The 12,489-nt window shown below is 35.6% G+C and overlaps 1 protein-coding gene across 1 annotated transcript in view; it reads left to right on the top strand.

Moving 5' to 3' along the window:
- IFIH1 (interferon induced with helicase C domain 1) overlaps positions 1 to 12,489 on the top strand; it is a 56,115-nt gene that overhangs the window by 25,000 nt on the left and 18,626 nt on the right. Inside the window, exons 4-5 of the mRNA XM_067741727.1 lie at positions 2,203 to 2,307; positions 7,563 to 7,783. Coding sequence (XP_067597828.1) covers positions 2,203 to 2,307; positions 7,563 to 7,783 — 326 coding nt within the window. The remainder of the gene's footprint in view (positions 1 to 2,202; positions 2,308 to 7,562; positions 7,784 to 12,489) is intronic.

The following is a 12,489-nucleotide window of genomic DNA, read 5'->3' on the forward strand; positions in this document are numbered from 1 at the left end:
TTTTTTTTACAAATTTCTTATAAGCTTTCTTTTAACTTTTAAGAAAGCTATCTTACATATTTAATTGGCATTGGCTGTAATTCCATTATATTTCCCAAGCTAAATGGGCTTATCCAAGTTGGAAGGGAGATGTCACAGACACACGTCACAGATGCTCAATGGAATAGTAGTCGGCAATAAAAAGGAACAAATTACTGATATAAACAGCAATGTGGATGCATCTTGAATGTCTTATGCTAAGTTAACAAAGCCAAACAGAAAGGCTACATATTGCCTGAATTCATTAATATGATATTCTGGAAAAGGCAAAACTCTAGGAACAGAAACCAAGTCAGTGATTGCCAGGGGACCGCAGGAGGGCAGGGACAACAAAGGGCTTGAGGGGATTTTGAGGTGACGGGAAAATCTTGATGGTGATGGTGGTTACAAAACTATACATTTGTCAACTCATCAAACTATCTACCTAAAAAGAGTGAATATTTTACAGTATGGAAATTATACCTCAACATAGCTGACTTAAAAAATGAAATAACCAGTTAAAGAAAAAGAAGATACTTGTAGTTTTAAGGAGTTGTATGTTGTCCCTTTCCAGAGACATTTTATTGATAACATACTATCTGTCTGTTTTTCACCCATTTCTATTTCCAGTTTAAATATGTGACACTCAGACTAGTTTTACAGAGCTTAAGCCTTCTTTAATATAATTTATTTAGTGCATTTTGAAGCTTTAGCATAAAATAATAATTATCTAACACATATAAATATTATGAAATATTATTAATTGTAAAGATATTTTATATATATATATATTTATTTATTTAAGCTGCACTGCACGGCTTGCAGGATCTTAGTTCCCCAACCAGGGATTGAACCCAGGCCCCAGCAGTGAAAGCGCGGAGTCCTAACCACTGGACGGCCAGGGAATTCCCAAGAGATTTTTAAATGACATCTTGCCCTAGTAATCCACCAACTACTTGAATTTAATTTCATTTTCCAATCACCGGTAATTAAAGTACAAAGAGCTTGTTGTACCTAATATTACTCCATGGCTGTCAAATCCTGTGAGATAAATTGTGCCAGCTCCATTTTATTTTTTCTTTTATTCATTTATAGTTATTTTATTGAAGTATAGTTGACGCACAATATTTATATAGGTTACAGGAGTACACAATTCTTAAAGGTTATACTGTTTATAGTTATTGTAAACTATTGGCTATATTCCCTGTGTTGTACAATACATCCTGTAGCTTATTTTGTAGTAAGCTATTTTATAATAGCCTGTGCCTCTACTGGCCCCATTTTAAATAAGGGGAAGGAAGTTAGGCTCACAGCATTGCCAACAGAAAATTTCACAAGTCTTTCTAATTCCAAAACCAACATCTGTAACCATCCTTCATTTATTTTTACCAGTTTAGCAATAGTTCTGATCCTTGCGGGTGGGATTGCATAAATCCTTGGAAATAAACTGTAAGGAGAGTTTTCCCTTGACGGAAGGAAGGTTTTCAAAAGGAATTGATACTGAGTACTGAAAAGAAAAAATCAGGATTAATAAGTGAAAGACGTACCCTTGACCCTCATATTAATTGTAATTCTTTGATGGAAGCTTAGTTTACGTACAGTAGAGAAAAAAAATTATTTCCAACTTCACGTAAGCTCCTAGTGCCACTGCAATGCCAGGCTTTCATGATATTCTTCCTGAGTAAATTCTTTGTGAGATTTTATGTGTATCACTGAACTGCTGTTTTCATAACCTATCAGTAGAACCATGTACTTCATTAATTTTTTTCTATAATTTATTAATTTTCTACCATTTTACATGAAAATGACTCAATGGTTTCTATATAGTACTTTTGTTTAAATGACATTATCAGGCCTAGATCTTCTTTTTTTGGACAAAATGTACACATGGGGGACGACAAAAGTCATAAACCCTTACAAATTTGCATGACCTCTCATATTGGATGAATGGTGCTTTAAGTAGGTAGATATATGTATTTGATTCAGTCCCCGACAGCTGCTCATCCATGGTGGAGTTTTTAAACGTCGCTTGCCAGAAACTCTTACCTTTTATTCGTAGTCGTCTGGGTGTGCCTTCTCCACTTGCATTGAACTGTATGTACTGTGTGCTGTAGAGGTGTGCAGTTAAAATACGTTTATTCTCAGAAATATTTTTAAAATATTTTAAAATGTTTTCCTTTGCAGAATCAGACACAAGTTTGGCAGAAGGAAGTGTCAGCTGCTTAGATGAAAGTCTTGGACATAACAGCAACATGGGCAGTGATTCAGGCACCATGGGAAATGATTCAGGTACTGCCTAACTGTTGTGTAAACCTTAAAAAGTGTGAAATAAGACACCATATAGTGGAAAGCATGGGGGCTGTTCATACCCTCCCTAATGTATTTATGCAATTAAAGCAATTCTTTTCTACAGTTGAAGTAGTTTTGGAACTTTGCCACTCACTTTCTTTAAAAGTACAACTTACAAAAGTCTTAGAATCAAGCTCTCTAATTTTGATCCAGCACATAGCTTATTGGTCTGGCATATGCCACGTTCCATAGAATCATGTAATCTATGTTATTTATGTGATCTGTTTCAATTAATCTGACTGCTTTCAAATTATGTACTCAATTTTGTACAAATTATGTACTCAATTTTGTACATTTATTTCCAACCCCTAATTTTTAAAAATTAAAATACATTATAAATAAAAAATACTATCAATAAGATGAGTATGACTGTAGTTAATGGCATATAATGAGTCCTTCTTAAAATAAGAGCTAGAATTTACACATATAGTTAAAAGAATTTCAATTTGTATGAACACCTCTTTGAGTTTGCAAAATATTTTCATCACTAAATGAGAAATTTACTAGGTATTTCCCAAATTGTTCCTCATATCAGTTGAATATCCCGCCAGCAATAAATAAGAGTGCCTCTTCCCAATCCCCACACTTTAACAAGACTTCCTGTTATCAGACTCCCCAACTTTTGTCCGTCTGATCGATTTCAAATCTCTTCTTTCTGTTCTTTGAATGTGCACTTCCATTATTATTACTGAGGTAAAATGTTAACATCTTTTAAGAATGGATGATGGGTCCTTGGATGTCTGTTACACAACTTTCTAATATTTGGCTATATGTTTGAAATATTTTATAATTAAACTTAACAAATTAGCACAAACAAAAAACAATGTTTTGCAATGTGACCAGCTAAGAGGCAGCAGCAAAATGGCAAATTAAGAACAAATTACTTCATTCTTCATTCGTTCTGTGATTGAGTTGTAGAAAACATGGAGAAAATATTGTGTACTTTAGATTATCCTGCATTGTCAGAAGGATTCTAGAAATTTACATCTACAATAGGCCTAAAGGGGCAAAACAGTTTACATAAAGATGGCCATCTGCCCTAAAAGCTTTCCCAATTGGAATGTATCACCTCTTTTATTTAAATGCCCTTTTCTCTTAGTAACACCACTGAATCTCTTAGAACAAGTTGGTTTGAGGAAACACAATTCACCAAATGTCAGTCATAACTTTAATGTTAATTAAAAAGGGTTAATTAATTTTCTGTTCAATTTAGTCAGTGTTTATTAAGTTCTTGCCATGTGCATATTTCTGTAGATTGTATTTGTTTTTTCTATGCTTGTTATACAACTGTTAAATTTAATATTTAACATTTTTATTAAATGCTGTTGATGCTAGAACTCAAAATATACTCTAGCTAATATTTAACATCTTTATGGTTGCTTTAAGCTTCTGAACCTCATCCTAATTTTTGTTTGTCTAAGTAAGGGCTTTTCAACAATATTCATTCATTTAATAAATATTTAATGGATATTCTCTATGTGCCGGGAATTTTGTCAGTTTAGAGCTGTTAGCAAATGTAACTATTTACTGATTTTCAGTCTTCAATGTGGCATGAAAGACATGATAAATCTGAATGCAGCCTACTTTTAAAAAGCAAATACATTTTCAAAGGCAAATACATTTGAAGACAAACACATTTTTAAAGGGCACTCATTGAAGCTCTGGATGGTCAGTGTTTAGGAACAAAGACTAGTGGGTATAAAATTGCATAGTGGGTAGCAAAATTCTGAAATTATAAAATTCTGAAATTCCTTTCCCTCAGGTGCATGATATAGGCTGAAGTGGAAATCAATTCAAAAACAGGTTTATGTAAACTGTGAACTATTAAACACATATTGAATCACTGAAAGCATTGCAGTGTTTGGGATTATGTTTTACCTTCTGAGGTTGACATCAAACGGACCCTATTCCACATGCCCTTTGTCCACCTTCAGAGGTTACATTATGGGCCATAAGGATCATGGACGTGACATTAAGTTCCTTCTTAGAAATATTATTATGCCCTAGTAAAGCATAATTAGTGGCACTTTTAAAGTTTAAATATTCTAATTATACTATGGGAGGCTTTTTTGTTTTTCTGTTTCTCATTCTCAGAGAGATGTACTGCTTCTCTCAAAGTGGCAATATTTTTGGCAGTGCACATTGGCCTGATATATAAAAAGTGTTTCCTTACTATTTCGAGGTAATATCTGTTAATATTTCTCCAGCTGGAATGGTGTATTTTTCTGGGGTTACATACTATAGGTAAAGGAATACTTTGTCGATTTCAAACACATGCAGTGACAGACCTTTTCTCTCCAAGAATAACTCAGCTGTCAAAATCAATGTGAGAATGAAATTTGCCACATGGTGTAGTTCCAATAGAATGTTATTATTTAAGCCCTATTTGATTTTATTTTTTGACCATTTGTATGGTATAGTATAACTTTAAGATCTTTGATTAATATTTGTCGTAGAGGATGGGCACAATGTTATTCAAAGACTGTGCATATTTTAAATACCATTTTCGTTGTTGCATTTAATTGATTTTGCTTTTCAAAGAGAGCCAAAAACAACAAACAAACAAAACCCAAACATTTTTTTTTTTTTATAAAGGAAATTGGCTCCTGGCTTCTTGATACCAGCCCAATTCTCTCCTTCTGGTGGCAGAGAAGAGAAAATTCTCTTTTCGTTGCTTATGTGGATACATTCTTCCATCCCTATGTCAGAGGATGTGATAAGGCAAGAATCAGGCTGAATATTTAGCACTCACCCAGCTCTTTTTCTTTGGATGCTATCCTCACAATGAATCCAGCTCTAATTTTTCCATATTCACTCTGTGCCTCTCTTTTAAACTTGGGGGCACCCATCAAGTTTCCTGGACTTGACTCAAAAAAATATGAAAGATATTGAGCTGTCCACTAGCCAGATATTTTCAATGGCAGTAGTGGAGTGCCCTAACCTCTGAAGTCCTTGAAAACAAGGACTGTGTTCTTGGGAGTGCCTGGCATTTAGTAGGCACCCAGTAAATGTTTACTTCGGAATGAATTAGTGGTACATGACTAGATAAGTAACAGTAAACGTCATGCATTTGGTTCAAGAATTAAATTTTGAGCACGATAGCTCTTAACTCTTCTTAAGCGTATTAGTACAACAAATATCTAATATACATGAGGGATATTGATGTCTTACTCATTTGACATCATTTTAGATTCCTGGAAAAGAGACTTAGAAAATTGGTCTCAGTTTCTCTTTTTAATTTTTGTTACCCAAGGATATAGTAGTAAGCATGAAAAAGAAAAGGGGAAAATGATTATTAAAAAAGTACATGCAACTATTTTGAGGGTAGCTGAATTTTATTATTTTCTTAAATCTATGAAAAGATGTACCTAGAGTGAAATTAAATAGGGAGAATTTGCTAATATCTTTTAATAAATTTTCTGCCTCAAATGGCAATTTAGCAAAAGTAAATTCCTGGATCTTGGTGTTAAAACACAATTTAAAGTACATCTTCTTTTGCAAACATACTGGCTCTTTGGTAAAAGTTAGGTGGCAAATGCTCAAAATATAGGTGGAATATTAGAATTTTGATAATCTATAAAAGCCACTTAGAGAAATAATGATATTCTTAAATCAACTTGAATCTTACATAAATATAATAAAGATGAATTATAATTGCTATAGAGTTCAAAACAAGCATGGAAAGAAAACTTGTCAATGTATGTTTTTAAAAGCTGGTGATCTTGAATGAGTTTTTCCTGACAGTCGTAGGAAATGAATCAGCAGATGAGCCAATGATAACGTAAATGTATTGCATGTGTTTACTCATCCATACAGAAGACAAATTTCCTGCCAGGTTAGTAGATGACCCTTACTAAGTGGTGTTTGGTGTGAATTTTCCTACCTGTTCAGATAGTGCTATAACAACAAGTTAAAACCCAGTTAAATAGAATCATCCAGTTCCTGAAACGGAACAATCAGCAACTTTTTTGAAGTTAATGGGATTATGTTAGTTTAGTTTTATTGCAATCATTGATAAGAGAAAGAACGCTTACTTCACGTGTAATGAAATACTGATAAGTGCTGTCCTTTCATTTTTTCTGTAATTACGTAAAGCATAAGATGGGCTTTTAAATTGATGTAATATTTATTTTACTGCATTCCACATGGTAAGTTATACATTTTTAGATCTTTTCCCCTGACTGATTAGATAAATAGGGTCACTTCTAAACAAAATATATTTAAACCAAGATATATTATAATGATTTGATTCTAATGTTTATAAAATTAATGTATGTTAGTACTTATTTTGTCAGTATTTTAAATTTAGAAATCTATGTTAATTGGAAATATTTTTAATATATTGTGCTTTGAGTTTCAGGAAAATATGAATACGTGGAGACATACTTATAAAGAAGTGATAAAAATCACATTCAAAACCAAATGGCAAAATTAGTTACAATTCAGTTAAAACCAACAAAATCGTTTTTCATCTTTCAGTGAAAACATAAAAATTAAAGGCTAGCACGGGAGGTTTTCCTTTTCCCTAAATATTGCTTCTGTTTAATCTGTTTGTCTTAAATGGCAAAAATGGGATTTGGGGGAGACCATTTTTAGATATTTGAGATAGATGATAGATAGATAGATAGATAGATAGATAGAAGTGCTCTTTGGTATTTGGTTTGTCAGGTAAAGTTTTTCAAATGAAGGAAAGTAGCATCAGCTCTAATACTTCTCTGCAATAAAAAGTGAAGGGAAATACAGAACAAGGAGGACTAATGAGTCCTACTTTCCCAGTTCCTCTTGATCTGTTGGTGGAAAGGATAAGAGAAAAAAGTGGGGCAGAATGGTTCCACAGAGAAATGGCAAGTCTGATGCATTAAGAACCATAAACTGCCAAGTCTGCACCACAGTCATTTCCACTCGGCTTTGCCCACTCTGTGAAAAGACTCTTCTGTGTTGCCCCTTCCTAGGCCTCCATCCTGTTAATTCATTCCCTCTGTTCCCCCATCTCCCCAGGCCACTTCCATAGCGCTTGGGTTGTATCCTGCAGTTGCAGAGAGCTGACACGCATTTGGTACAGGAAATAGAAATTTGGTTTGGACCACACGTGAAAGGGAATTTAAGCCACAATATTTGTGTTCAGTTTCAGGCCTCCTAGCCTTAGTTATTTTGTTGCCTATTTCCTTATTTTTCTTCCTTTTCACCTCCTTCAGATGAAGAGAATGCGGTACCAAGAGCATCCCCTGAGCCAGAAATGCATCTCAGGCCTTACCAACTGGAAGTGGCCCAGCCAGCCTTGGAGGGGAAGAATATCATTATATGCCTCCCTACAGGGAGTGGGAAAACCAGAGTGGCCGTTTACATTGCCAAGGATCACTTGGACAAGAAGAAAAAAGCATCTGAACTTGGAAAAGTTATAGTCCTTGTCAATAAGGTATTCAAACAGCACAAAAATAGAACATGGTTTATTTTCATTTTATTTTTCTGAAGCTTTTGTATAGTGACATTTGTAACAATGGATCACACATTTAGTTTAATTAGGAAAAATGTCAAAATAAGTAATTTATTTTAAATCTTTGCTTTTCCAGCTATATGTAATATCTCAGTTATTAGCTGTTAAAGTCGATTTTTTTTCTCTTAAGCCAGAACATTAAGTTAAATGGCTGTAACTGAGGTATAAAGAGTATTTTACCCAGATTTTCTTTAAGGTGAACTGGTACTAATTTATCACTGCATAAGAACATAAATGACCTCAAAATATCCCTGGAATCTAGGGTTAAACATTGTGTTCTAGAGTCTCTTTAACCACTGACCCTTAGTCAAAAGTGGCAAGTCTCTTTATTCAGAATATATGCAATTTGGTTTGAAAATGAAGAGAAAATTAAGTGAATATTTGGCTGATTTATATCAAATTAAATCGATAAATAATTTTCAGATATTTTGTATATGTAAATATATACATATATCATTCAATGCAACTGAGATTTTCTTTAGTGTTTATATCTTAGGATTTTTGAAGCCTATCTTCATAAACAAGTATAGGTCTCCTTCATTTTAAACAAAATCTAGTTACCTGAGCTTTATTCAGATACATCAGAGTTTATTAATTTATAAATTTGCAAATTGGGGATATTAATCTTTGCCATTTTATGGAGTAAAATTGAGTACACTTTTCCATGACCAGAAACAGTCTTTTTTCCCATTACTTATGGTAACTAGGTTCTCATTTACTCCTTTACAGAAATTATAGTAATAGACTATGTATGTAACTTTCCTCTATTTTTTGGATTTCTATTATGCTGAAAGTTTTAGTTGCAACCTGCTTTTCAGTACTAAAGAAACATACTCAGAATCCACTATCTTAATGATTTATGTCATGTAGCTCCAAATGTACTTTGTATGTACATGCTAAGCCTAAAGATTGCTCCTTTATTCTTACATGCCCACTATTAGAACAGTTTTTGTGTATGTGTGTGTGTGTGTGTGGTAATGGTGATACGTTAGAATTTTTTTCCATAGCTTTTCATGTATTTCCTTTATTAAGGATATTATCTTTTGGAATAAAAGAAATCCAGGTGTTAATACAATTTCTACCTACCAGTAATTTGATCTCGGGCAAATCACTAACTTCTCTTACTTTAGTTTCCTCATCTGTAAAGTGAATAAAAGAATACTACCCTATACAGGGTTGGAAGTTTAAATTAGATAATCTATCTAAAGCCTAAGAGTGACTCAGTAAATATTAGTTCTTTCTTCCATCCCTTCTTCCTTTATAACTAATAAAGTGGAATTCCTTAACCAGTGAGCAGGGCCTTAAGTGCCAGGTCCAGAGAAGAGAACAAAGTTAATTGGATTTGAAACCACTTAAGCTGATGCTCTTGATACCATTTGAACATTCTGCCATTTCCTCAAACTCATTCCCTTCATCTACTCTCCCAAAGAGCTCTCCTTCCCTACTTGCCTGTCTCTCTGTTCGTTATATTACCTCCTCCGAAGCACATAGCCTCAAAACCTATGAATTATTTTTGATTCATCACCTTCCTTTTCTTCCCTCATCGGGTCACCGCATCATCGACTATTAGAGTTGAAAGACTCCTTCGAGATCCAGTTTTTATCCATTGCTGAGTGGTTCTCTCACCTCTGCTGAGTAACTTCTCATATCAAGGAGGTCCTCCTTCTAACAAGACAGCTCAATCCATTCTTTGAACAACTGTCACTGCTGGAAAGCCCTACCTGCATTCATCAAAATCTGTTTCTCTGGAATACACACTGATTTGTTAGCGTTCGTTCCTCTGTGATTATACAGAGTAAGCTGAGCCTTAATTCTTCTGCCTTATGACAGCCCTTCACATAGAGAAGGAAGGCTTGCATCATGTGACCCTAAAGTGATTTTTCTCTTAGTTTCCTGGGATAAATACTTCCAGTTACTTTATATGTTCTTCATATAACATGGTTTCCAGACTTTTCATCATCCTGAGAGCTCATACTTTTCCAGACATTATCTAAAACCCTGTTAAAACACAGTGTCTAGGGCTGGACAAAATACTATAGATATAGTCTCAGTGCAGAGTATAGGAGAGATGAGATGTGACATTTGATCCGTGACTGGGTTTGTCTTTGTCACCAGTTCTGGCACCACAGATTCATCTGGAGTTTTCTATAACCTAAGAATCCTCAGCTCCTTTTCATTTGAAAATCTGTGAAACTAGGCCTCTCTTGTTATCTTTTTGCCGTTAATTTTGAGCCTAAATGCAAATACTTACATTTATTTTTTTCATATTATTCATCTTGATTGATCTTTTCAGGTCTCATGTTTTTGTATGCATCTCACGCACTTTCCTTTTTGTATAACTCCTTATCCTCTCAGTGCTCTATTCTGGTTGCGAATCTTTCGTCCCATTGGATCAAGGTGATACTTACAAATGCACATTTGCAGCCATGTTTAGATGTTAAATTCTCCTCATTAGTTACTCATATTCATTGCATTGTTGTGTAGACATTTAAGGACATGGGTCTAATTCCTGATCTGTTTCCCTGTTGTTTTTCCCTAAGAATTATTAGAAATCCCTCCACTAGATCTTCCATCTATGTCATAATCGTTTACTCTATTATCCCATTTCTTTGAATTTTAAACTAATTTCAGCTTTAATTCTTTTTGATTGAGTCAGGTAATCTCAGACCCAATAAGTCAATATAACCTGCATTCTGTATTTGGCCCAATGGCAAGGTATTATAACCCTTGATCTAGGAAGGAGAAATCCTGTTCCTAACACCATTTACTTTTATCACCCTCCATCCTTTCCAAAGCTATCACCTTTACAGGCAGGGAAAGATGAAAACACCACCTGTGTTCCCAGACTTTCTATTTCCTATCTAGGGCTTCAACATCATGAGAGAGAAGTCCCAGGTTCCTTCAGATGCTATAATGCAGCCCCATATGATTCAGCAGAAGTGGGTAGCAGTTGGGTTTGATTAGTCTTGGCAGGCACTCTGTCACACCTCAGGAAAAGGCTCCCAGAGGCCCACATGCCTCCCAGTTAGCCATGTCAGGCTTGCATCTGGCTCTCTCTGTGTCCTTCAGTAGGGAGTCAACACCACCCAAAGTGAGTCTCAGGATTTCCAACACCTGCTACCACCTGTGACACTGTCTTTTTGTTCTGTAGACCAGAAGATGCGGCTTCTTTGGAAGATCTCGGCCCACCCTTCGTGGGCAGAACCTCAGGTTTTTATGCCACTCCATAGTATAGAGATTCTTCAATCATTCAACAACATGAGAGTATTTAAAGACAAATCAAATGCAGATCCTGCCCTCAAGGAGTCTACAGTCTAGGAAATGAGAGATATGTATTAATATAATAATAAATATTGTATTACACTTTATATTATCTCATTAAAACCACACAGCTATTCTTTGAAGTAACCATAATTATCTCCATTTTACCAATCAGGAAACAGAGGCTTTGAGGCTTTAATTGGCCTGTCAGGGGTCATCCAGCCAATTAGCAGCAGAGCTGAGACTTGAATGCTTTTCTTCTGAAGTGAACTGGTCCTCCCTTCTGTCATTCTCCACTGCTAGAATAAAAGGATGGTGAAATACCAGGGAAGTTTTCTGAGTACTGGCAATATGTCAGCCTCTATTTAATTTAATTTTCATAACAATTCCACCACAGGTTAATATTTTCCTGACTTTATTAATGTGGAAATCGAGATGATTAAGAGCCTTGTCCAAGGTCACACAATAAGCAAGTAGCTGGAGCAGTTGTTTTCAGAGCTCACTTTCTCTCCTCTGGAGCATGCTATCTCCACTAAATTTAATTTTCCTTCTCTTCCCCAGAATCTTTTTTGCTGACTTCCTTCTTAGATTATTTCCTCTTTCTTGTATAAGTAGAAGGAAAAGAATAGTTCTAGAAAAGTGAATTGGAAATGACTTTGTGGAAGAAAGATAAGAGCTGTGGTTCTCAAATTTTAAAAAGAACTAAATGTCATATTGGAAGCTTCATAAAAGGGCAAACTTCCGCTTCCCTGGTGGCTCAGTGGTTAAGAATCCACCTGCCAATGCAGGGGACACGGGTTCGAGTCCTGGTCCGGGAAAAGCCCACATGCCACGGAGCAACTAAGCCATGCTCCACAACTACTGAGCCTGTGCTGTAGAGCCCGCAAGCCACAACTGCTGAAGCCCGCGCGCCTAGAGACCGTGCTCTGCAAAAAGAGAAGCCACCGCAATGAGAAGCCTGCGCACCGCAACGAAGAGCAGCCCCTGCTCGCCGCAACTAGAGAAAGCCCACGCGCAGCAACAAAGACCTAATGCAGCCAAAAATAAATAAATAAATAAATAAATTAAAAAAAAAAAAAAAAGAAGCACAAGCTTTAAGACTCAGTCCCCAGAGATGGTCGGTCCCTAGATTAAGTAGTTCTTGGGTGGGGCTCAGGAGTCTGTATTTTCCAAATCTCTGAATTAATTTTGTGGCAAGTAGACAAGAGACTTCACTTTGGGGTTGGAGGTGGGTGGGTAGGCGGGAACCACTAACTGAAAATTTCTCTTTCTACCCTGTGTTATGCTCTTTCACTTACCAAACTTGGTTATTGATTCACTTTGTTTCCTTGGAATTCATGGATTCCATTTAACCCCTCCTCCCCTCC

This window comes from Pseudorca crassidens, chromosome 6 (assembly GCF_039906515.1).
Source record: "Pseudorca crassidens isolate mPseCra1 chromosome 6, mPseCra1.hap1, whole genome shotgun sequence".
Taxonomy (NCBI): domain Eukaryota; kingdom Metazoa; phylum Chordata; class Mammalia; order Artiodactyla; family Delphinidae; genus Pseudorca; species Pseudorca crassidens.